Genomic DNA, 27,195 nt, shown 5'->3' on the forward strand with positions numbered 1-27,195 from the left:
GTTGCATCAGAAATAGTGTAGTTCCAACGAATTTAACGTTTATTTTGACCGCAAACCATCCGATTTAGAGATTTACTATGTAATTGGAGTTAAAACAACAAGTCCCAGAATGCAGAAAGACCCTACTTCATCCCAACAATTATGGGGGACACCAGGTGGGAACCGGGGTTTTGGGTGGGGGGGGGGGCGTCAAATGATATTTGCAATAAATGAATACTTATCCTTCCACCACCCCTCCCCCTATACCCCTATCTAGCCCTACCGGGGGGGGGGGGCTCCGCCCCCCCTGCGACCCCCCCTTAAGGCCACAGTGATTTTCAGGGCACTACTGAACCTAAGAAAACCCACCTAACCTAGCATAGGGGCCCTGTATCCCTACCTAGGCCTACTGGGGGGGGGCCTGCGCCCCCCCTGCGACCCCCCCTTAAGGCCACAGTGATTTTCGGGACACTACCGAACCTAATACAACCACCTAACCTAGGGCCCTGTACCCCTACCTAGGCCTAGCCCCTGCGACACCCCCCCCCCCCCCTTACAGCCACTACCTAACACATCCATCAAACCAAATCCAAAGTGATGGTACTGCTGTATATATCGTTATACTATCACCATTATAATATACTCTATAAATTAATGAAGCTTACCTTAAACTGTTGGTTCATAAAGATGTGCTGCTGCTCTGAGGAAAACGTGAAGCCGTTGGGAAGGTTCCTTGGCATGCAGGACAATTTTTATTTTGTAAAATTAAATTGTGTCTTTGGCACAAATGCACTAGTTTTTCAACAAATTCATTGTAAGTTACGAAAGTCAGGACAAGAAAATGGAATTTCAACTTCTTGTGCAACATGAGATGACGCCCTTTCTATGGTCTCCATGTCTAAAAACGAACTGAAATGCCTGGGAAGATATTGTATTGTCGCGCTGTTGTATTGTCGCGCTGTGATTGGCCAAACATGTATGACGTCATAGTGGACAGGCGCTCTGATTGGCCAAACGTGTAAGACTTCATAGTGGACTAGTTTGTCAGCAGATTATAGTGGTTACAGGGCTCATTTAAGCAAATACAAGACACAGTCAACAATAAGAACAGACTTAGAAAAAATCTGGGAGGAAGACATGAGTAGCGTGAGTTTGATCGTCGATATATAAAGAACTAGGCATTTGCGACAGATATTTTACAGAAATACTACAAAAGACTTGCTTTACTCGGGAAATATATTATTATAATAGATTTCCCATAATGGATGAAACTGTAACAATACCGCCAAGTGTTAAATGAATGTGCAGCACACGCCATAAGTGTAGTTCACTATCAAAGTACCATAATTACCTAAAATTATATCACATCCCTCAAATTGTTTTTCCTCCACCGTGGCTTGCTTTGCTCGGGAATAAACATTAACTCGCCGTTCCTCTGTTCTTGCATGCAGTATATGGATGAGCTGCACACTCGGATCATGTGAGTCATTATTTTGAGGATATTTTTTCACTCCAGGATGAGTAACAACAGGTATATACTAAATGGAGAGCATTACCAAAAAAGATGAAATAACACATTTTTAGTTGCGAGTGTAACAAGCCTCAGCGGAGCAAATGCCAGTAATCTAATATTTAGCATTAGTTCATTAACCAACAAATTCGTAGATACAATATAATATGGGTGACGATGATAGGATTTATTTGTGTTCTATGTGAGCAGCAGGTCTGGTAACCCAACGATCTACACATGTACCGGAGCCTTTGTATCTCAGCGGCCAGTTCCTACCATTCGGATTAAAAGTTGACATCAAATATCCTAAATTCTCCACCCTGACCTAACCTAAAAGCCATGTCCTTACCTACTTACCTAACGGGGGGGCTAAGGGCCGCCCTGCGACCCTCCTTCTACTGCCATATTCTAAGTTAGCCGTAATCACACATACAGGTGGCCGCTATGATACATACACCCCATGTACCATCGAGTCTAAGATGAACCAGGTAGCCTACTGCCAGTATAAATCTAAGAACATAAATTGCCTGTAGAACCGCATGAGAAAACTTGGTTTTATTGCAGTGTATTACAGGGCAATGTAACCTAGTAAAAAAATACTGTTGGATAAAGTTGAATGTCATACTATGGTCAACTTGACTGCTCCTTGCCCCTAAAATACCACTTCGGAAAACAAGTGTGTGGTCACTCTGGCGACTAATAGATAAGCGCAAGTAACTGAAAATTTTTACTGTAATAACAAACAACTATGATAATGAAATTTTTAAGTTATATTACCCTTTTACAGAACTATACCTTAAGGCTTAAAAAGAGTTTGGCAAACCTCGCGTGGAGTCTGTGTTGTTGACTATAGTGCAGACGTTATTTCTCTATAACAGCTCCTCGAGTTTCTTTCCCTATTGCATTTTGTGTTTCTCTGATTAAATCATTTCTTTTATCAAAGTTCTGTCATAAAACTCTTTCTTTTTTTTTACTTTAACTTTATCCTTTATATAGAAAATCAATATATCATATCATTGTTTTCTACCATTGCTTGGGGGTACACTCAGGCACACTATTCTATCTAATTTCTCTTCTTGTTTTGTTAAAGTATTTATAGTTCATATAGGAAATAATCATTTTTATGCTGTTGCTGTTTTTAAAATATTTAATTTTTTCTTGTTTCCTTTCCTTACTGGGCTATTTTCCCTGTTGGGCCCCTGGGCTTATAGCATCTTGCTTTTCCAACTAGGGTTGTAGCTTAGCAATTAATAATGATAAAAATAATAATAAATAAATAAGGTTATTGCATAAAATGTTTTCTTTTGATATCAGCACGTTAAACAAACCAAATGACCACGCAATGAACTCAAAAAATTGTAAATCTTATGATTTGGTGTTGAAGAGACTAGCAGAAAACGCGGACCATGGATACTAAAGATGCCAAACTGTGGCTATGTAAATATACAATCTGTTGGTAATAAAACTAATGAAATCCGACAACTGATAAATGAGAAATATTTTCACATACTAACATTATATGAAACGAGGTTAAATAACTTTGTTAAGGATAAGATTGCTAAAATGACACCCAACACACATGCTTTCTTTCGTATTCCAAGAGATAATAGGTCTAGTGGGGGTCGAACTCTTCAATCATAGGGGATATTCAAATCTGAAGATGATAAAGAAATAGCGTAACAAGTTTTGAGTATATGGAAATAAACTTTATGCAAAAGAAACTATTTCAACAGTTTAAAAACCTCCGAGAACAAATTCTGACATCTTCTTCGAAGAATTCAGTATAGGCCTACTCATTAAGATGATTATCATGGAAAGAAATTGAATTAATTATTTGTGGAAACTTCAATCTTTGGATGGACGGTGCATCAAATGCTGATGCTTCAACATTTAGTGAGTTATTGGAATCATATAAATTGGTAAATAATGTTGACTGTACAACTACTTCGACTGGGCATACCTTTGTCTGGACATACATTTAATTTAGCTATATATGATGGAATGAACAACATTGTATCTATATAAATCTACCATTGTACATGAAATAAATAGACATTAACACAGTAAACGAAATAATAACCTAATTCTTTCTTATACAAACAAATTAATCATACATTACTCCAGCGGATTCATAAGGCTGCTGATGTTGCCTACTCTTGCACCAACCCGAGAAGAGAGCAAAAATATAGACATAACATCTTACTTGGCATTTTTTCGGCTAGCGACGGAGAGATTAACATACTTTCTCAAGGGGGTCATAGAGTTACTTCCAGACATCGGGTTGCGTGTGACATTAGTTACGACTATTCCCGAGAAGATCCTTTGGTCACTAGTATATTCAACACAGCGAAAAATAACAGAGAGGGGAGGGTACTTGGTTTGAAATGCATTCCCCCACTAGTGCCATGTCTCCACAGATAACCGGCCTGCTCTCTTACCCCTCCCCCTTAATCTGTCTCTCCTTTATTTCCCTTCTCAGATTCATTACCAATCATCTCTGCTTTATAATCCCTTCTAACATTCGCTCGTTCATATATTTATATCACTGGCTTTATAACTATTATCATCTCAATTCCCTTTCATTCTTTATTATGCTTTTCATTTGGGATTTCCCACCAGTTGTGCGTGCCCCTCCCCGACCCTCACCACCTCCCTGTCATCCACCTCAGCCTTTATGTAACTTTTTTTTTCGCACTTCACCCCTTGACCTCACTCGGCTTTTCTTTTGACCTTATTTGGCTTTTCTTTTAACTCCACTCGGCTTTTCTTTTGACCTCACTTGGCTTTTCTTTTGACCTCATATGGCTTTTCTTTTGACCTCATGTGACTTTTCCTTTGACCTCACTCGGCTTTTCTTTAGAGCTCATTTGGCTTTTCTTTTGACTCCACTCTGCTTTTCTTTTGACCTCACTTGGATTTTCTTTTGACCTCAAATGGCTTTTCTTTTGATGCCACTCAGCTTTCCTTTTGACTTCACTTGGCTTTTCTTTTGACCTTATTTGGCTTTTCTTTAGACCTCACTCAGATTTTCTTTTGACCTCATTTGGCTTTTCTTTTGACCTCATTTGGCTTTTCGTTTGACCTCACTCGGCTTTTCTTTTGATCACATTTGGCTTTTCTTTTGGCTCCATTCGGCTTTTCTTTTGATCACATTTGGATTTTCTTTTGACCTCATTTGGTTTTCTTTTGACCTCACTTGGCTTTTCTTTTACCTCATTTGACTTTTCTTTTGACTTCATTCGGCTTTTCTTTTGACCTCACTCGGCTTTTCTTTTGACCTCACTTGCCTTTTATTTAGATATCATTTGTCTTTTCTTTTGACTTCATTAATATACACATATATATATATATATATATATATATATATATATATATATATATATATATATATATATATATACATATATATATATATATATATATATATATATATATATATGTATATATATGTATATATATATATATATATATATATATATATATATATGTGTGTGTGTGTGTGTGTGTGTGTGTGTGTGTGTGTGTATGTATAGACATTTGTCCGTGTGATCTTAAGTCCCAACAAATGATCTCAAGTTCTGTTAATATCTTGGTGGATGGAAAATCCTCTTGCAATCTCCACCATCAGTATCTTCCTACCTCACCTAGACTCATCTCGATCTGTTTTCTCCTTTCTCACGTGAGACTGATATTTGAATAAACTATTGCTTAATCAATTCTTGAAAGTCTATTATCAAGTCTCTAAAGAGATCTCAAGCTTAATGTCAATACACTTGGATGACATTATTAATTTTTTTTTCTCTCTCTCTCTCTCTCTCTCTCTCTCTCTCTCTCTCTCTCTCTCTCTCTCTCTCTCTCTCTCTCTCTCTCTCTCTCTCTCTCTCTCTCTCTCACACTGTGGGTGGTAGCATTATCACCGGATATTGAAGTAAAACCTCGTCTATTTATTTCGAATCTTTCAAATATCTCTCTTATGTTTCTTTTGGTTTCTGAGGAATGTATTATGATTAACCTTTTTTAAGCACTTATTTACTTGATTATTTTGTAATTGCGTCATATGTACACTTTCAGTGTTAGCTAAATCTAAAGAGCTCAATGCTTTTTTAAGTGTAGACCAAAACTAGTGGAGAGGGGTAAGGGGTGGATGGGGGTATTAAGGTGAAATGTGTTTAAGGTCACTTTCATCTTGTTAGACTTAAGACTTTTCATTGTAACATGCTGTGCAGCTTTCTCTTTGAAAGGGGAGATTAGAAAGTTAATGTTAGAAATTCACTTCCGTTCAAAAGGCTGGAGTATCTCTATTGAATGTTGAGTTATTTGTGATTAGTTTTAAAAAAGCTGAATATCCTATTCCTGTATTTAATGTAGATTTTTCTTTACTCTATAAATATGAATCATCTGAGGTGTGACCCTTGTGTTCACATTGTTTGGTTTGTTTTCGCTTTAGGAAAGACAGGTATCATAACTGGGTTGCAAATCTATCTTTCCTAAAGCGAAATGGATCATAAAAATCAACATGAGCCTCCCTGCTATGATCTATCGTAGTCTTTGCTTTCAACATTTCAGCAATGTCAGTCACTATTTAGTAATAAGGTAACCAACATGGAACCAGATCTTGGAAAGAGTTATAGGATATTGAAAAGAAGTTGGGAAAATTAAGGAGTGGTTGATAAGTTCATATGTGAAAGATCATTTTTAATGTTGTTACTCTTCTTGAAATATTTTAATTGTTCATTACATCTCATATGATTAATTTATTTCCTTTCCTCGCTGGGCTATTTTCCCCGTTGGAGCCCTTATAGGGTTTATACCATCCTGCTTTTACAACTAGAGCTGTAGCTTGGCTAATAATAATAATAATAATAATAATAATAATAATAATAATAATAATAATAATAATAATAATAATAATAATAATAATTTGAAGGGAATAGATCCAAACAAAGATTAGAAAAGAAGATAGTAAAAGACTAAGAGAAGAGATATATGAAAAAAAAACTTCTAGTAATATATACAAAGGAAAAAGAGCAAATTAAAAAAAATTATTTCCTGATAAAAGGCCATGCTGATTTATACTGTACTGAGCTATATTAAGACAGGCGGATTTACACGGTCGAACGGTTCGTCGAACGCGGTTCGACAAACAAGTGTTTGATGTGATTTTCGAACGTGTGAACGGGGTATTTGGTTGTCGAACACGTTCGTCGAACGGGTCGAAGAAAGTCTGTTCTCGACTGTCTCTTGTGGGCGGTGCTTCAATGTCCACAAACCTTATGCGTATGTGACTGACTCCACCTTTTCGTTTTCGAACCGTTTGATAAGCAGGTGCGACAACCGGGTTCGACGAACCGTTCGACCTTGTAAACCCTGCTTAAGATTAAATGATAGAAGAAATACAAAGGATTAAGTGTAGAACGTAAGTTGTGCAGACAAGAGACATAAGACCAAGATTTAGTATACTATCAAGAAATTATTATTATTATTATTATTATTATTATTATTATTATTATTATTATTATCCAACTACAACCCTAGTTGGAAAAGCAAGGTGCTATAAGCCTAAGGGCTCCAATAGGGAAAATAGCCCAGTGAGGAAAGGAAATAAGGAAATAAATAAATGATGAGGAGAAAGAACGAAGAAAAGAAGAAAATAATGCGAAATCTATTTAAGGCGATAGTGATGGTAAAAATATAATAAATTATATCCCAAATGAGGATAGAATCAAATTGAATAAAGAAGAAAACTTAAAAAAAGGTGCCGATGTAAAGAAAAATCCCTCCGCCCAACAACAAAACCTGAATCCGATGACGTTAATACATACAGAACTGTGATCCTGAATCGGAAAATGTTCATATTATAGGTGAATTGCTTCTCTAAGCTGTAATTCATATCATGATTTCATTAATTTCTTTTAATTCACGTGTTTTTCGCTCAAGGCTTTCCCAAGAGCCAAAAATATTAATGGCATGAATTTACTGTAGGTGACGTTATGAAACACCTAATGTCAAAAACTTAAGATAATCATTGAACTAACCAAGACCCTAGAGAAGTAAGCCTGTCTTCTTTTAACTAACTTAAGGTACGTGTAAGGGACAGTTGTGTCACACGTTAAAAGAACAAAAAATATATATAGAAATACTCTATCCCAAATTTGCTTCATATTATTAGGGGCCACACTGATATCGATAACTATTAAACTATATCTTACTGTTTGCGCATTACCCTGTTTTAGTCAAAATGGGTAAATGTAGTTCGTTGGACAGGGTAAGCTAAAAATGCGTTCGTCGAATGTGGGGTTGCAGTGGGGCATAGTCTCCCCCCCCCCGTGGTTAAGTAGGTACGGATAAGGTTCCTAGGTTAGGTTAGGGGTTTTATTATAGTTGTGGACCGAGAAAACTTTCCTACGAAAAAAGTTTTTCCTATAGTAGGTAGGGTTTCGTAGGTTAGGTAGGGAATCTTAGGTTAGGAGGGGAATCTTAGAATAGGTGGTGTTCTTTTGTCTATTTTCCTTGTAAATCTTTTTTTTCAGTCTGTCCCAACAAACTTAAGGCTCCGTCAAAACTAGTGGGATAGTATGTATAATGTAAGGGCAAGCATTAAACTTTCTTTATTAGTTAAGGTAGGTAAGGTAAGGATAGTTCAAGTGAAATAAGGATGTTGTTACATACCTTTTATATTGTGATCCAACCTCCTACAAATGCTGGGTAAGGGTGGTGTGCATGAATAGAAACCATCATCCTTTAATAGGACTATGAATTCAGCGAATCTGGAACAACCATTGAATCTTTTAACAAGGTAAACATAATTGCTTGTGAGTGGGGATAGAGTAGCTTTCACTTTGACTCTGACTGCAGTTCAGTACACATGTACTGCTCTTCTGTTTTATAATCTGGTAGTTTTAATCTTTAGCTTTCTTTTTTAGATTGAATAAATGTGCCAGCAGGTGATCATGTACGTAGGATATAAATGTGAAATGGTATGTACCAGGAACATACCCTTCCCTGAGTAGGCATAATGGTATGTGGTACAGGTGTTTATGGTCCTGCTACCTGTGCTTGATTCCTTACGGGAACAAGCATGTGCACTGCTGGTAAGAATGAAGGGCTTTGCATCGGCTGATCATTCTGTGTCTTTTGGAGTCAGAAGGGGTGCGTACGGAGAACTATTCCTTATTGGGAAGTATTATCGGTGCATGCTGCTACCACTACCTGTACCTCATACCAGGATGGGTTCTTGCCAAAAACTATCTCTCCGAAAAGAAGTATTGGTAGGTAAGAGTCAACTCTCTTCTCGCCAGCGTTTGCCAATGCATTCTGGCGTTTGCTAGTGTTTGCTAATGCTTGCTAGCATTCATGAGCATGCAGCATTCGCTAATGCTCGCTAGCATTTGCTGGCAAGCCTGGGTAAATCTGCCTAGCATTTTTCTTCTTTGCATACTAGGCCAATGAACCCTTACATGCAAGACTTTACTTCTTCATGGGAGGAAAGCCCACCTGACACTAAGCATAGCAAAGTGTGGAGGCAAATTCCCTTCCCTGAGGAGGTTTACATAAATTTAGGTGTTCGCTAACACCTCGTAATAAGAGGATGATATGAACTCCTTCGGGTGCGCATGCAAGCTTGCTAAGACAAAAACCTTAAGGGTTATTGCCTTAAGTAAGGTTTACTGCCGATTGCTTGCTGCTGCCACATGCCATTATTTGGTCCCTGGGGCACAAAGAGTCTCATTACACACAGCGTTTTGTGAAATGTAATCCTTCGGGGTTACTATCACGGGCTTCTTTTCCCTACGGAACGGAGACCTCTTTGGAAGACTCACACTATGGGCTAGTGAGACATAACCTTGAAAGATTATTTTCGTAAGCCTCTAGTCCTGAGGGGATAGTGTCGGCTTCTGCTTACGTTTACGAATGATAGAAAGCAATTTTTTGCTTATGGGGATGCTTGTCCCACCTTCTCAGGCAGGTAAACGCTTATTACCGATGCAGGTTTGATCTCTGTGCTAGATGGTGGCGTTCGCCGATATAGATGTGTTCGTGACATGCCTGTACTGGAAGCTTACGGTATATAGTACTGTACTGCTCACTAGTATTGGAACTCCAGGCATCTCCACAAGATGCCCTCTAACATCCGTGGGACAACCTGGACGTCTGAGTGTTCTCCCTCTTCTGTCAGATCAGGAGACTTATCAACAAGTTGAGGGCATCACGAGACCTGTTGATGACCCTGTTGCAGCAAGAAGAATGGTACCCAGACCTTCAACTTCTGCTCACAGAGGTACTGAGAGAGCTTCCTGTATCTCTACAAGATGCCTTCCAACATCCGTGAGACAACCTGGATGACTACACATTCACCCCCTTCTGCCAGATGAGGAGACTTATCAACAAGGTGAGGGCATTACAAGACCTGTTGATGACCCTGTGGTTGCAAGCAGAATGGTACCCAGACCTTTGGCTTCTGCTCACAAAGGTACTGAGAGAGCTTCTTCTCCTTCCAAACCTTCCCAGACAACCTCACATAGATATATACCACAAGGTAGTCGCTTTTCTGCTACTCCAGCATCTCCTCTTGCAGAGATACTTTTCACACTGAGTGGCAAAAAGGTTTTTGGGTACCTCTGTAAGTTGTCTGTCATCATTTATCAGGTGAAGTGGACAATATTCTGTGGATGGTATTGTGGATGAAGTCTCGCTCCTCTCGATGCCATTATTCCCATGATAGCAGAGTTACTGTGCGTTAGGGTGGAAAAAACTCTGCTCAATCTCAGCGCTGAAAGGCTACCGCTTGGCTTTGAGCCTTGACTTTAGATTAAACGAAGTTTATGTTTTCTCCTCTACGGAATTGTCTCTCCTCATACGGAGCTTTGAGCTTACCTACCCTCAGTCGGAAGTTAGACCACCTCCTTGGAATGTAGTTCGTGTATTACACTCTCTGAAAGGAGTACCTTATGAACCTTTGTGTCATAACTCGGATGCTGACTTGACTGTTTAGATAGCTTTCTTTTTCGCATTGTCCTCTGCCAAGAGAGTCAGCGACTTGCATGGTCTCTTAAATGACAGCCTGTTCAAGAGGAATGGGGCAAGTAACACTCAACTTCATCCTAGATCTCATTGCTGAGACTCAGAATCCTTCTGTAGTGGACTCTAGGTATGGGTCCTTGCAGATTTTGAGTCTCCACCATACATCCGATGATCTTAATCAGCTATCTTTATGTCCGGTGAGAGTGGGATAATCTTAATCAGCTGTTACTATGTTCTGTGTGAGTGCTGAGACACTATCTCGAATGAACTACCGGAGCTTGGCAACACTTGAAACAACTCTTGTAAGAATGGTCAGGGTCAAGTGGAGAGTCACCAATAATACAATCTCGGCTTGGATTTGCTAAGTTATCAAACATGCATTGAATCTTGTCTGCTTAATGAGATCTTAGAACCAGAGCTCAAGATGCTATGGGTGTTTTCAAAATAAACTACTCTGCTATGTGACACAGGTCCTTCTGGCTGGTGTCTGGAAGTATCAGAATACCTTCATTGCTCACTACTTGCAAGTCATAACCCACAGGGACTTGGATACATTTTTCATAGGTCATGAGGGGGTAGCACAACAAGTGCAAATTACCTCAGCTCCCTTACAGGACAAGTAGCAGTCGGTTGAGGGTAGGTTTTAATTAGTGTTAGTCTGGGATGAATGGATAGAATGACTGACTTTTTCTTCCTTCATCTTCCCCTCTCTTAGGACACATCATATGGAAGACTCTTTAACCTGGCCTACCTCTGACTGTAACAACCATTTCCCTTGTGTAGCCTGAAATATGTGATACTGTATATTTGTTATGTTCCCGGTCTCCCTGTGAGGGGGAGTCGGGCAATGTATAGGTTAAGTAAGAGAAGTGTTACCCACTCCTGTATCCGCACCTGGTCAAGTCAGTGTTTAATTTCTGCACATTCATAACGGCGCAAATCAAGAGTTCACAAGTGGTCAGGCTACCCCTCTCACACTCGTACAAGCTCAGAATTTTATCCCGTGTCAAGTTCCCAGTCAGTTGGGTTTCAGACTTCTACCCACCTAAAGGGAGTCTCCATTGTAAAGAACGAAAGGTTTGTATGTGTAGGAACAAATAACAAATTTTGAAGTAATTTGTATTTTTAAATATTTAACTTAGCCGGTGAATATATAGCTGCAACTCTGTTGCTCGACAGACAAACTCTACGGAAAAAACTCGCCAGCGATCGCTACACAGGTTGCGGGTGTGCCCAACAGCGCCATCTGTCGACCAGATACCCAGCTCTTATGTAAACAAAGACTCAATTTTCTCTCTGTCGACGTGTCGACAAGACGTACTTTACTCGCTGTTGAAACCTGGAGTTTTTCCCATCATATTTGGTGAAGTACTATATTCTGGTTTGAGCTTTCGCAGTGCAGGTGTTTTATCTTCATCTTAAATCTTGAACTCGTTTTGGATAGATTTAATTTTGGTGACAAAGAGAGTATGGACTTTCTTTCACTTTTAAATGGCCGACCCTTCCCTTAGACGGAAGTGTGTTTAGGCTTTTAGTAATTATCTTATCACGTTATAAATTAATTATAGATTTTCCTCTTCGATTAACTTTCCATTTATAATAAACATAAAAAATAAATTTTAATGTTTTGTTTACTGTATATGCGACCTTTCCTGAGAGTAGGCGGTCCTAACTTGGAAACCGAAGTTAATCAACGTTGAGCCCTTTATATCGTAAATAGCTTTTAAAGAGCTAAGGATTTAAAACTTTTTAAATGAAATATTTTATGAAAGAATTTCTTTGAATAGTCTTCGTACCTTTTTCAAAGATGAATTAACGTTTAGTTTTTTTATGCTACGCAGTTGTTGACGTTCAGGACGTTCAACATGCGCTCTATCGTTACGATAGAGAGAGAGTGTATCACGGTTTCACTTTGCAGAAAGAGTAAATCGATTCTGACGTTTTGTTCATTCTTTCTAAGCTTAAATGTTTTAAATTCTATTTTAAAGGAACTTTTTAATTGAAAAACCTTTCAGTTTTTTCCTTTGGTCAAATAACATGTTTTTTTGACGAAATGTAATTGGGCTCTTCTTTTAGGTGCGAAATCAAGAGAAAGAGAGAGAGAGATAGAGACGGAGGGAGAGAGAGGAGAGAAAACGTTCCGTTCAAGCGGGTAACGTTGTTCTCGAGTTGCTCTCGTCCCTAGTCTCGGTACGGGGAGAAAGGATAAAACGTTTTTAGTTTTTATTCTCGTCCCCAGGCTATGTGCGGTTAGAGATTGAAAACGTAGTTTTGAAGGAACTAGTGTTTAGTCTCTTCCCCAGCCACTGAAATTTTTATCTTAAAATATGTTTTCTGTTTTTTGCTGGTATTAATGAGCTTGCATTATACGACTGATTTCGCAATTACTACCTTTTGATAAGGGTAGAATTGCGTGCTTCAGGTAGAAATCAGTAAAAGTTTCGATTTCAGTGAAATAAGTGCAAAACAGAAAATCGAAGTGATAAAGTGATATTGCGCAAAGTGTTACAGTGTTGCGTCCGAGGGTTCGTCTGTTCGTGCCTGTCGTTCACCTAGTCCGGGACCTCTTGCAAGCTCCCAAACAGGGGAGAAGTAATGTCGAACGACTTATGGGTTCGAGAGGCCTTGATCAACGAACAGACGTTTCCCTCTATGGTATCGGGTGTATCTTACCAAGATCTCCCCTACCATAAGACGAGAGAGACGTTTTTTCTCCTCGTCATCCGAAGGCTTTTCGCATAAGAAACCTGTCACAAGGTTTCGAAGCCCTTAAGCGAAAGTCAGTCCTTTCAGGACAGGTCCAGCGTCCTGGTTACAGCCATTAGGACAGCTCTGACCCTATGCAGTCATCGGATAACTGCTCGCCGCCTAACAAAAGCGTAACACAGACTCCGAGAGTCTTTTTTGTTGGCAAAGTGTTGCGGTCACAGACGTTACCCTCGTCTCTTACCACAACCATTTCCGTTGATCCTTAATGGGTTGTATGGCAAGACATGCAGAATATGCTTGCCTCCCTTATGGAAGACTATTCTGCCGATTAGTCCGTTGAGTCTAGCCGTTTATCTCATCGATATCCTGGCTTTCAGCCAACCTAACGTTCCTTTGTGCTTCCTGTTGACGTTGGCGTAGCTAAGTCACGTCAGTCAGGTTGTTTAGAACCACACTCGATGCGGTCTCGTGTGGTTTTTCAGCCGCATTTGGACGTTAGGCCACTTGCTGATGCTCCTGTTGACGTTCAAGACGTTCGCTAACAATCGGAGTTGACTTGTTTTGACGCTGTGCGTCAACCTCCGCATTCTAGAGTTGTTTTGACTGCTCAGTCTAGGCAGTCAAAGCAGTCTCGAGTGGACGCTGTGCGTCCTCACGCACCTGTTGTGGTTGACAGTTCAGTTGTTGACAGTTCACAGACTGTCAAGCAGTTACATGACGTTGCGTTCTGGTCCGCTACTAATGCACCAGTGAGTGTGGACTCTGCTTGTAAAGCATTGCCACCACGGTAGGTCTCTCCCTTGCTTGAGACTCAGCTTTTATCGGACAAGGTTCCTGTAGATGAGGAAGTTGCTGTTCCCCCTCCTACTGATATTCCCTTGAGGACTCTGTCAGATGGAGAGGAGCCTTAAGCTGCTTAGCCCTCTATGGACTTTAATTAAATCATGATGATTTTTTTTTTAAGGATCTTTGTCCGGATCTTTTTGTAACTGCTGCTCCTCGTTCGCCTAAACGTCAGAGCTTACACTAGGCCTAGCTACTTCGAAGCCGTTGTTTTTAAGCTAGTGCTCTCTCGCTCTCCTAGAGAGCTTTACGTTGGCTAGGCGACTGGTTTATCACCAGGAGGAGTTTGGGGGATACAGCCTTTGCTTTCCCTTCTTTTAAACTGGCTTATAGAGCGAGAGTCTGATATGACACGAGAGAAGTTCTCGGCTTGGGAGTTCATGCCTCTGCCCAGATAGACTTCTCAAATCTCGTAGACTCTCCCTGGCGCCTGGCCAGGAGACGCTCCAAGTTTTTTACAGGTCAACTTCACAGCTGTTTTCGAGCCTTTGAAGTTTTGCTGTACAATTATGTCATGCATAAACAAGGCTTTCAGGGATGGAAAGCGGTACTGCCTCAGTCGCTAACCCCGTCTGTTGCCGCACCTGCTCCCGTAGACTCTAAATGGGCTTTGCTGCAAGACATGCAGTCCAAGCTTGCGTCCTTGATAGAGGACTTTAATGCGGAGAAGGTTGCTGCCGAACCTTCTGGCCAACAACCTTCCAACCGGTCGGTTGTGCGCCCTGTTGACGCTGAGGTAACCTTCTCGCGTCTGCCAGTTGAGGTGGTTCCTCCACCGATGCGACCCAGTGTGGGTTGCCAGCCACACGTTGACGTTAAGCGACGCTCGGAGGTGGTTGTTGACGTTCAGGACGTTCAACAACCAGCAGAGGTGACTTGTTTTGACGCAGTGCGTCAACCTCAGCAACCCGGTATGGTGTTGACTGCACAACCCAGACGGTCTAGACAGTCTCGGGTGGACGCTGTGCTTCCTCGCGCACCCATGGTTGTTGACAGTTCACAGACTGTGCAGCAGTTCCATGATGTTGCGTCCGGCTCCGTCACGCATGCACCAGTGCGACCGGACTCAGCGAGCCAGACGTTGCCCACTCCGTTGCCGTTTCCTCATCAGTTTTCGGATGAGGAACCCTCTGATGAGGACGTTGCTGAACAACAAGACGATCAGCCCCCAGAATAGATCAAGCCCTGCTATCCATCCAGAAGATGCTGAAGAAGGAACGCTGCTCAGTCAGGCTGTGGATGAGTCTGGTAGGGACGCTGTCATCCGTGGAACAATTTGTGTCACTAGGAAGACTACACCTCCGTCCTCTTCAATACCATCTAGCTTTTCACTGGAAAAAGGACAAGACGCTAGAAGCGGTCTCGATCCCGGTTTCCGAAAAGATAAAGTCTTGTCTGACTTGGTGGAAGGACAATATCAACCTAAGAGAGGGTCTTCCCCTGGCTGTTCAGACTCCCAACCACGTTCTCTTCTCGGACGCTTCGGACGTGGGCTGGGGCGCGACACTAGACGGTCGGGAATGCTCAGGACTGTGGAACTCGAGTCAGAGGAGCATGCATATCAACTGCAAGGAGCTGTTGGCAGTACATCTGGCCTTGAAAAGCTTCAAGTCTCTCCTTCGAGGCAAAGTGGTGGAAGTTAACTCGGACAACACCACGGCCTTGGCGTACATCTCCAAACAAGGAGGTACCCACTCACTGACGTTGTACGAGATCGCAAGGGACCTGCTCATCTGGTCAAAAGGTCAAGACATCTCCCTAGTAACGAGGTTCATCCAAGGCGACTTGAACGTCATAGCAGATTGTCTCAGTCGGAAAGGGCAAGTAATTCCAACCGAATGGACCCTCCACAAGGATGTGTGCAAGAGACTTTGGGCCACTTGGGGTAACCATCCATAGATCTCTTTGCAACCTCGCTGACCAAGAGGCTTCCAATCTATTGCTCTCCAGTCCCGGACCCAGCAGCAATACATATAGATGCTTTCCTCCTAGATTGGTCACATCTGGATCTCTACGCATTCCCACCGTTCAAGATTGTCAACAAGGTACTGCAGAAGTTCGCCTCTCACGAAGGGACAAGGTTGACGTTAGTTGCTTCCCTCTGGCCCGAGAGAGAATGGTTCACCGAGATACTTCGATGGTTAGTAGACGTTCCCAGAAGTCTTCCTCTAAGGGTAGACCTTCTACGTCAGCCACACGTAAAGAAGGTACTCCAAAGCCTCCACGCTCTTCGTCTGACTGCCTTCAGACTATCGAAAGACTCTCGAGAGCTAGAGGCTTTACGAAGGAAGCAGCCAGTGCGATTGCTAGAGCAAAGAGAGCGTCTTCCATTAGAGTCTACCAATCGAAGTGGGAAGTCTTCCGAGACTGGTGCAAGTCAGTTTCTGTATCCTCGACCAGTACCTCTGTAGCTCAAATAGCTGATTTTCTCTTATACCTGAGAAAAGGACGATCCCTTTCAGCTCCCACTATCAAGGGCTACAGAAGTATGTTGGCATCGGTCTTCCGGCATAGAGGCTTAGATCTTTCCAAACATAAAGATCTGCAAGACCTCCTTAAGTCTTTTGAGACCACCAAGGAGCGTCGTTTGGCTACCCCTGGATGGAATTTAGACGTACTAAGATTCCTCATGTCAGACAGGTTGGAGCCGTTACAATCAGCCTCCCTGAAAGATCTCACTCTTAAGACTCTTTTCCTGGTATGCTTAGCCTCGGCTAAAAGAGTCAGTGAGATTCATGCCTTCAGCAAGAACATCGGATTTTCGTCGGAAAAAGCCACTTGTTCGCTGCAACTTGGTTTTCTAGCCAAAAATGAGCTGCCTTCTCGGCCTTGGCCTAAATCTTTCGATATTCCCAGCTTATCGGAGATCGTAGGCAATGAACTAGAAAGAGTCTTATGCCCTGTTAGAGCTCTTAAGTTCTATTTAAAGCGTACTAAACCTTTACGAGGCCAATCTGAAGCTTTATGGTGTTCAGTTAAGAAACCATCCTTGCCTATGTCAAAGAATGCTTGGTCAGACTTTATCAGATTGTTAATACGAGAAGCTCATTCACATCTGAGTGAGGAAGACCGAACTTTGCTTAAGGTGAAGACGCACGAAGTTAGAGCTGTAACAACTTCCGTGGCCTTTAAGCAAAATATATCTCTGCAAAGTATAATGGACGCAACCTATTGGAGAAGCAAGTCAGTGTTCGCGTCATTTTACTTGAAAGATGTCCAGTCTCTTTACGAGAACTGCTACACACTGGGACCATTCGTAGCAGCGAATGCAGTAGTGGGTGAGGGCTCAACCACTACAATTCCCTAATTCCTTATCCTTTCAATCTGTCTCTTGAAATGTTGTTTTTTATGGGTTGTCCGGAAGGCTAAGAAGCCTTTCGCATCCTGGTTGATTTGGCGGGTGGTCAAAGTCATTTCTTGAGAGCGCCTAGATTAGGGGTTTGATGAGGTCCTGTTGTATGGGTTGCAACCCTTGATACTTCAGCTCTTAGGGGTCGATCAGCATCCTAAGAGGATCGCGAGGCTCCGTAAGGAAGACGTACTTAAAAGGCAGAGTAATTGTTCAAGTCGACTTCCTTACCAGGTACCTATTTATTTTGTTTTTGTTATTTTGATAACTTCTAAAATGAAATAAAAAACTCTTAGCTCATAAAAGTGTAAACATATATTACTGGTCTCTACCCACCATCCTGGGTGTGAATCAGCTATATATTCACCGGCTAAGTTAAATATTTAAAAATGATATTTTAATTATAAAATAAATTTTTGAATATACTTACCCGGTGAATATATAAATTAAATGACCCTCCCTTCCTCCCCAATAGAGACGCAGTGGGACGAGGAGAAAATTGAGTCTTTGTTTACATAAGAGCTGGGTATCTGGTCGACAGATAGCGCTGTTGGGCACACCCGCAACCTGTGTAGCGATCGCTGGCGAGTTTTTTCCGTAGAGTTTGTCTGTCGAGCAACAGAGTTGCAGCTATATATTCACCGGGTAAGTATATTCAAAAATTTATTTTATAATTAAAATATAATTTTTCAATATACTTACCCGATAATCATGTAGCTGTCAACTCCGTTGCCCGACAGAAATCTACGGACGGGATACGCCAGCGATCGCTATACAAGAGGGGGGTGTACTCACCAGCGCCATCTGTGGTCAGGTACTCCAGTACTTCTCGTCAACACCACTTCAATTTTTCCTCTGTCGTGCCGCCGGCAAGACCTACATGGATACGCTGTTGATTTTGGAGTCTTTGTTCACGGTTTTGGTGAAGTATTTGCTCTAAAATTTAGCCTTCGCTATACAGGAAGCTTTTCCCTTAGCTTAGATAGCTTTTGGAATTAAATTGATTTATTGGTTAACGATCTTTGCTTTACTTTGGAATTCCCCCTTGACTGTTCTCTAAATTCAAGATGTCCGACCACTCTCAAGCTCCTAAAATTAGGCGATGTAGTGTTAGGACTTGTAATAGGCGTCTTCCGAAGGCCTCTGTTGATCCTCACACCGTTTGTTCCGACTGTAGGGGAAAATCCTGTCAGTTGGAAGATCGATGTGGGGAATGTGCTGGGCTTTCGGAATTCGATTTTAATGAATTCCTCAAGTATACGACTAGGTTAGAGAGGGAGAGAGTTAGGAGGAGTTCTTCTCGCTCTTTGGTTTATTCCTCCCCCCATGATCCTCAACCTTTTCCTTCCCCTGTAGTGGTGACCCCCGAACCTATTACGAGTGCTCAGCCTGATATGTCGGATATGTTACGTGCCATTCAGGCTCTAGGTGATAAGGTGGAGTCTTTAGTGAGTGACCACAATCTTCTCTTGGCAGATGTCAAGGAACTTAAAGTGAAAAGTGCAGTGGGAAGTGTTAGTGCCAGTGCTGTGCCTAGTGTCAGTGTCAGTGTTGCGCATGAGGATACTTCTGTGCGTGCCAGTCGTCCTCCCAGTCCGGGACCTCTTGCAAGCTCCCAAGCCCAGGGGAGAAGCAAAGTCGAAGGGCAAAAGGGTTCGGCAGGCCTTGATCGGCGCACAGTTGTATCCTCAGTGGTTGCGGGCGTATCTGATAGAGATCGTCACTTCCACTCCCAGACGATTGAGCCCTTAAATTCCTCGTCTGCGGAAGAAGTTTCCAGGAGGAAACGCTGGACCCAGGTCTCACGACCTCTTAAACGTAAGGTCCCGGCCGAGCGAGTCCAACGGCCCAGGTGTAGCCACTGGGCCAGTTCGGACTCGCCGCAGTCATCTGATGACTGCACACCTCCTAAGAGAGGTAAAGCGATGCCTCAACAGGCCTCTGCTCCAACTTCTGTTGATCCCAAGTTGTCTATGCTGCAGACAATGCAGTCTCAGCTTGCGGTTTTGATGCAGGAGTTTCAGGCTGAGAAGGTTAGCACACCTCCTCCTGCGAGCGCTCCTCCACCTCTGCGCAGTCCACCCTGCCAGACGTATGATGTTGAGGCTCCTCCTGCCTCCATGCGTGAGCTGCCGCATTGGGAGTTGCCAGGTACCAGCGCTATGCAGCAACCTCCTCTTTCCTTGAGGCAGGAGCCTCTTGCTATGCGGCAACCTCCTCAACCCTTGAGGCAGGAGCCTCATGCTATGCGGCAACCTCCTCTACCCATGAGGCAGGAGCCTCATGCGTTGCGGCAACCTCCTCCACCCATGAGGCAGCAGCCTCATGCTTTGCGGCAACCGCCTCAACCCTTGAGGCAAGAGCCTCTCTCTGCGCAGCAACCTCCTCAACCCTTGAGGCAGACGCAACCCTTGAGGCAGGAACCTCATGCTATGAGGCAGCCTCCTCAACGCATGCAGCAGCCGCATTCTTCGCAGCATGAGCCTCTTCCCATTCAACATGAACCGCATACCATGCAGCATGAGCCTCATGCCTTACAGCATTCGCTTCTGACCACGCTTGCTCCTCAGACCTCCGCAGAACCTCCTTCACCCCAGCCTCATGACTTTGTCATTGCCAGCCCTCATCCTCTTCAGCAGAGGCGTGATGATGGATCCGCAAGTGCGCATGCACCCGTTCTACAGGATTCAGCCATTCAGCATGCCGCTATACCGTTACCTCTCGCTTCTCAACTCTCAGGAGATGAGGTTTCTGAGGATGAAGCTGCTCACCTGGATGATCCTTCTTCTGATGTGGAGGAACACAAGTCGTCGCCACCTTCCTTAGACTTTCGTAAGGTCCTGACTCTGTTCAGAGAGTTATACCCTGAACACTTCGTTTCTGCAACCCCTCGTTCTCCTCCATCCGAGTTTTCTCTAGGCATGCAGCCTATTACGTCTGCCTACACCAAGCTTGTCCTCGCCAGATCATCAAAGAGAGCTTTGAGGGTTTTAGGGGATTGGTTGCAGTCCAAGCAGCAACTGGGAAGGACATCTTTTGTGTTTCCTCCTCCTAAGCTGGCTTCTAAGTTGGGCGTCTGGTATGCCACGGGAGAGGAACCAGGCTTGGGGGTCCCTGCCTCTGCCCAGGCCGACTTCTCAAGTTTGGTTGACTCTCCCCGTAGGTCGGCTATGAGACGCTCGAAGGTCTGCTGGACTTTTTCTGATCTGGACCACTTGTTGAAGGGAGTCTTTCGCGCCTTCGAAATTTTTAATTTCCTTGATTGGTGCCTGGGGGCCTTGAGCAAGAAGACTGCCCCTTCTGACAAAGACTCGGCCATGCTGATCATGTCCTGTATGGACAGAGCAATTCGCGATGGTTCTGGCGAACTTGCTTCTATTTTTGTCTCAGGAGTCCTCAAGAAAAGGGAACATCTATGCTCCTACTTATCTACTGGTATCACCCCTTGCCAGAAGTCGCAGTTGATGTTTGCTCCTCTCTCCAAGTTCCTGTTTCCGGAGGAGCTAATCAAGGAGATGGCTGCGGCTCTTATCCAGAAAGATACGCATGACCTCATGGCCTCTTCAGCACGTAAGGCTAAAATCGTACCTTCAGTGCCGAGATCTTACCGCACCCCTGTGGCTGATACACCTGCTACCAGATTCATTCCGCCCTTTCGTGGCAGAGCCCCCAGCCGAGGAAGTTCCCGTGCAGACAGTCACAGGGGCAAGTCCAAGAAAGGTGCCAAGTCCACGAAAAGCAAGCTTTGACTTCCCTCCTCTCCAGACAGCTGTAGGAGCCAGACTCAAGACCTTCTGGCAAGCCTGGGAAAGAAGAGGTGCAGACGCTCAGTCTGTCAAGTGGCTAAGGGAGGGTTACAGAATTCCGTTCTGCCGCAATCCCCCTCTGACCACATCTCCCATCAACCTCTCTCCCAACTACAAGGAGAAGGACAAGAGGCTAGCGTTACATCAAGAGGTGTCGCTCCTGTTACAGAAGGAGGCAGTGGTGATAGTCCGGGACCATCAATCCCCGGGCTTTTACAACCGTCTCTTCCTGGTGGCCAAGAAGACAGGAGGTTGGAGACCGGTGCTGGACGGCAGTGCGCTCAATGCTTATGTCACCAAGCAGACGTTCACTATGGAGACGACGAAGTCGGTCCTAGCAGCGGTCAGGCAGGAGGACTGGATGGTCTCGTTGGATCTGAAAGACGCCTACTTTCACGTTCCCATCCATCCAGACTCCCAACCTTTTCTGAGATTTGTCTTTGGAGAGGTTGTGTACCAGTTCCAAGCCCTGTGCTTTGGCCTAAGCACGGCACCTCTTGTGTTTACGCGACTGATGAGGAATATTGCGAAATTCCTTCACTTGGCAGACATCAGAGCCTCCCTTTATTTAGACGACTGGCTTTTAAGAGCCCCCACAAGTCGTCGCTGTCTGGAGAGTCTCAGATGGACTTTGGATTTGACCAAGGAACTGGGTCTCTTGGTCAATTTAGAGAAGTCCCAGCTCGTTCCTTCCCAAACCATCGTTTACCTGGGAGTGGAGATTCAGAGTCGAGCTTTTCGGGCTTTTCCGTCGGCCCCAAGAATCAACCAAGCCCTAGAGTGCATCCTGAGCATGCTGAAGAAGAACCGATGCTCGGTGAGGCAGTGGATGAGTCTAACAGGGACTCTTTCATCGATATCCCTGTTCATCGAGTTAGGGAGACTCCACCTCCGCCCCCTTCAGTACCATCTAGCAGCTCACTGGAACAAGGATATGACGCTCGAGGCGGTCTCTATTCCTGTTTCCAAAGAGATGAGGGCTACTCTAACGTGGTGGAAGAACAACATTCTTCTCAAGGAGGGTCTCTCATTAGCTGTTCAGACCCCCGACCTTCATCTCTACTCGGACGCATCAGACTCGGGCTGGGGCGCGACATTGGACGGACAGGAATGCTCGGGGACATGGAACCAGGAACAGGAAACGCTTCACATCAATTGCAAGGAGTTGTTGGCAGTTCATCTGGCCTTAATGAACTTCAAGTCCCTCCTGCTAAACAAGGTGGTGGAGGTGAACTCCGACAACACCACAGCCTTGGCGTACATCTCCAAGCAGGGAGGGACTCATTCGAGGAAGCTGTTCGAGATCGCAAGGGACCTCCTCATTTGGTCAAAAAGTCGAAAGCTCACGCTGCTAACGAGGTTCATTCAGGGCGATATGAATGTCTCGGCAGATCGCCTCAGCAGGAAGGGTCAAGTCATCCCCACAGAATGGACCCTTCACAAGAACGTGTGCAGCAGACTTTGGGCCCTGTGGGGTCAGCCAACTATAGATCTGTTCGCTACCTCGATGACCAAGAGGCTCCCATTGTACTGTTCCCCGATTCCAGACCCGGCAGCAGTTCACGTGGATGCTTTTCTGCTGGATTGGTCCCACCTCGACCTGTATGCATTCCCGCCGTTCAAGATCATCAACAGGGTTCTTCAGAAGTTCGTCTCTCACGAAGGGACACGGCTGACGTTGGTTGCTCCCCTTTGGCCTGCAAGAGAATGGTTCACAGAGGTACTGCAATGGCTGGTCGACGTTCCCAGGACTCTCCCTCTAAGAGTGGACCTTCTACGTCAACCTCACGTAAAGAAGGTACACCCAAGCCTCCACGCTCTTCGTCTGACTGCCTTCAGACTATCGAAAGACTCTCTAGAGCTAGAGGCTTTTCGAAGGAGGCAGCCAGAGCGATTGCCAGAGCAAGGAGGATATCCACTCGCAGAGTCTATCAATCTAAGTGGGAAGTCTTCCGAAGCTGGTGCAGAACCAATGCAGTTTCCTCTACCAGTACCACTGTAACCCAAGTTGCTGACTTCCTGTTACATCTTAGGAATGTTAGATCTCTATCAGCTCCTACGATCAAGGGGTACAGAAGTATGTTGGCAGCGGTTTTCCGCCACAGAGGCTTGGATCTTTCCTCCAACAAAGATCTGCAGGACATCCTTAGGTCTTTTGAGACCTCTAAAGAACGTCGGTTGTCCACTCCAGGCTGGAATCTAGACGTAGTCCTAAGGTTCCTTATGTCATCTAGATTTGAACCTCTCCAGTCAGCCTCTTTCAAAGACCTCACTCTCAAAACTCTTTTCCTCGTCTGCCTTGCAACAGCCAAAAGAGTAAGTGAGGTTCACGCCTTCAGCAGGAACATAGGTTTCACATCTGAAACGGCTACATGTTCCTTACAGCTCGGTTTTTTGGCAAAAAATGAGCTTCCTTCACGTCCTTGGCCTAAATCGTTCGAAATTCCTAGCCTTTCCAACATGGTGGGTAACGAACGGGAGAGAGTACTTTGCCCTGTCAGAGCTCTTAAGTACTATCTTAAAAGGTCAAAACCCTTGCGGGGACAATCAGAGGCCTTATGGTGTGCTATTAAGAAACCTTCGCTGCCTATGTCTAAGAACGCAGTTTCTTATTACATAAGGCTTCTGATTAGAGAAGCTCATTCTCACATGAAGGATGAAGACCTTGCTTTGCTGAAGGTAAGGACACATGAAGTGAGAGCTGTGGCTACTTCAGTGGCCTTCAAACAGAACCGTTCTCTGCAGAGTATTATGGATGCAACCTATTGGAGGAGCAAGTCAGTGTTTGCATCATTCTATCTCAAAGATGTCCAGTCTCTTTACGAGAACTGCTACACCCTGGGACCATTCGTAGCAGCGAGTGCAGTAGTAGGTGAGGGCTCAGCCACTACATTCCCATAATCCCATAACCTTTTTAACCTTTCTCTTGAATGCTTTTATTGTTGTTTTGGGTTGTACGGTGGGCTAAGAAGCCTTCCGCATCCTAGTTGATTTGGCGGGTGGTCAATTCTTTCTTGAGAAGCGCCTAGGTTAGAGGTTGTGATGAGGTCCTTTAGTATGGGTTGCAGCCCTTTATACTTCAGCACCTAAGAGTTGTTCAGCCTCCTAAGAGGACCGCTGCGCTCAGTAAGGAAGACGTACTTATTAAAGGCAGAGTAATGGTTCAAGTCGACTTCCTTACCAGGTACTTATAATTTCATTTGTTATTTTGAATAACTGATAAAAATGAAATACGGGATACTTAGCTTCTTGATTAACATGTACACTGGTTTTCACCCACCCCCCTGGGTGTGAATCAGCTACATGATTATCGGGTAAGATTAATATTGAAAAATGTTATTTTCATTAGTAAAATAAATTTTTGAATATACTTACCCGATAATCATGATTTAATTGACCCACCCTTCCTCCCCATAGAGAACCAGTGGACCGAGGAAAAAATTGAGGTGGTGTTGACAAGAAGTACTGGAGTACCTGACCACAGATGGCGCTGGTGAGTACACCTCCCTCTTGTATAGCGATCGCTGGCGTATCCCGTCCGTAGATTTCTGTCGGGCAACGGAGTTGACAGCTACATGATTATCGGGTAAGTATATTCAAAAATTTATTTTACTAATGAAAATAACATTTTTCCTAACTATTAAACCTGGCTCTTTACTCATATTTGTCTGGCCATCACCTATCCCCGTAGAAGTCCTGCTTGCAATCAAAAGTGATGTAATACACTGGGTGAGTGGGGTGGCTGGTCTACCCCTTGATAACTAGCGGTGGGATGTTATTCCTTGCATAAAAAGTTTATGTCTAGTTTCCAGCCATGCCAGAACAATATACAGTATCCATAGTATAAAGCTCAGATTTGTATAGTTAGGAAAAATACATATTACTTTCAAATCTGTCTTATTTGTATGTTGTTTATATGTATAGAGTATTGACATTTAGTTTAGAGAAAAACTGACTTCCTGTAGTTTGTCTTTCTATCAATATTTTTTTTTTCCAGGGAAATTTGAGTGTCTGGAAATCTTACAGTAATATGGCCAAGGATAAAAGATGTATCATCACTATTCTACATTGGGCCTCTTTTTTATCCTTGTTTCACTCTAGCACTTGTTTAGTGTTGAATGAATCTTTAGTTAAGGAACTAGAGATGAGATGTCCATCGCTTGATGGCCATGTGTATGAAAATAGTGTTTTGCTTGGAGCAAGGAAAGCAGGTATGTGCAGAATCTACAAACTTATATTTTTTATTATCAGAAAAATCAAGGCTTTGAAACCTTGTGTGTGTTTTAATGTTACTGGATTTAAATTTTTTTTTTAGAAAATCTTGTTTTTATATAATTTTGCAAATTTTGTATGATACTATAGTCTTCAGTTCAGATTTAATTTGAGCCATTTAAAGGAAGAACCATTCACTTTTACTAATTTGTTTTGTCAGGCCATTGAGAGGCTAATTATAGAATTGCTGGTGTTACCTCAGTGTTCTGTTTAAATTTGTGAATAATGATGATAATGAAACAGAATTGCTTGTTATAAGGGAAGGCTTTACTTATCTGCTAGAAGATAGGTTAGGTTTTCCATTTTACAGGCAATCATTTATTTCAGATGTAAAACAATTTTGTTCCATTACCAAATACAAATCTTTCAGCTCTTCACTGTGGAGATATATTTCGGGGACATCTGAAACTAGCCGTAAAACTTTTAGTGAGGTGCTATTACCCTCCGCTAGTTAGCTCACACACGTAGTAGTCAAGACAAGCCACTTTTTATTGTGGCTCGGAGTAGAGCAGACATTGTTGGTTCTCCTCCGCTTTATTCGGTTTAACAGCTATAAGAAGGAACCAACTGGCCTAAAATTTTAAATTTTCCTTGTACTGTACTTCATACGGAATGGTTTCCGTAATTTTTACAGTTTACTGTAACACATTTTACTTCTGGTGACCTTTGTTCCTATAGCTTCAGCATAGGAATGAGAGCAGAGGCAGAACGAGTCCTTTGGGGCTTCCAATTGTGGAGGAATTCCTTCGGAGGAAACCCAGGAACTAGCGTTGATTACGTTTCACAGGCACCACTCGATGCTGACCTTCAACTTGAGCTCTGCTTGTTAACGGGAAGCAGAGAGGTCCGCCTCCAGTTGTTGGACAGCTATCTCTTCTGAGGGAGAGTTAAGCTCCACCAGGTGTTGGGCAACTTTCCCTTCCAAGGGAGAGTTATCATCCGCCAGTCGCACCTTCGCACAATTGTTCAGGCCGTTATCTCTCATTGGGAGTTAGCGAGGTGATAGGGTGTGCTCTTCCACAGCTTATGCGAAGCATAAATAAGTCACAACCCGGGTTAGTGACCTGTCAGTTGGTCTTGGACTTTCACCCCCCTAAACGTGAGTCTCCATAGTAAAGAGCTGAAAGGTCTGTATTTGGTGCCAGAACAAATGACAAATTTGGAAATAATTTGTATTTTTCCTAATCAGACAAACATGAAGCTGTCACCTACCCTCAAGAATTCCTGCCTGCAATTGTAAAGTGGTTTGTATTGGCTACTGGGTGTGTGAGTAGGGTGGTTAGTCTACCCACCCCCACTAACTAGCGGAGGGTAGTAGCACCTCGCTAAAAGTTTTATAGCTAGCTTCAACTAGCCAAATTTTATCTCCATAGCAAAGAGCTTTAGGTGGGTATGGTTAGGGAAAATACAAAGGATTTCCAAATTTGTCATTTTACTTATTTTCTCCGCCATGTTATCTAGATTTATTTCAATAAAGTTGTTCTTGGTATTCTTTTCTTAATCGTTCTAATACAAAGCAAAACTTCATTTTTTAAAGTAGGAGTATATCTGGTAGTAGTAATTTTGTGTTTAGGAAACAGCTTGTCAAAACACTTCATGTTGATAATAAAAAGTAATGGCTTTAGGCCAGGGGTTGCTTTTAGTTGTATGCAGGATATGCATTTTATGCCTATAGATATTTTTATAAGAAGGTAATTGTAGTCAGA

The 27,195-nt window shown here is 43.2% G+C and overlaps 2 protein-coding genes across 4 annotated transcripts in view; one reads left to right on the forward strand and one right to left on the reverse strand.

The window, feature by feature from the left end:
* LOC137616170 (uncharacterized protein PF3D7_1120000-like) overlaps window positions 1-1,516 on the reverse strand; it is a 36,888-nt gene extending 35,372 nt beyond the window's left edge. The window contains exon 1 of the mRNA XM_068345829.1: window positions 1,331-1,516. The gene's annotated coding sequence lies outside the window, so the exon portion shown is untranslated. The remainder of the gene's footprint in view (window positions 1-1,330) is intronic.
* Window positions 1,517-7,261: 5,745 nt separating this feature from the next.
* The window catches only part of LOC137616613 (dyslexia-associated protein KIAA0319-like protein), a 175,401-nt gene continuing 155,467 nt past the window's right edge, over window positions 7,262-27,195 (forward strand). The window contains exons 1-2 of one of the 3 annotated variants that reach the window (XM_068346517.1): window positions 7,262-7,350; window positions 25,215-25,428. In XM_068346517.1, coding sequence (XP_068202618.1) covers window positions 25,248-25,428 — 181 coding nt within the window. In that variant the 5' untranslated portion in view covers window positions 7,262-7,350; window positions 25,215-25,247. Of the gene's footprint in view, window positions 7,570-25,214; window positions 25,429-27,195 lie in introns of all 3 variants that reach the window. The other 2 variants (XM_068346518.1, XM_068346516.1) reach the window with 2 other exon arrangements.

The sequence above is a fragment of the Palaemon carinicauda genome, chromosome 22 (assembly GCF_036898095.1).
Source record: "Palaemon carinicauda isolate YSFRI2023 chromosome 22, ASM3689809v2, whole genome shotgun sequence".
NCBI lineage: Eukaryota > Metazoa > Arthropoda > Malacostraca > Decapoda > Palaemonidae > Palaemon > Palaemon carinicauda.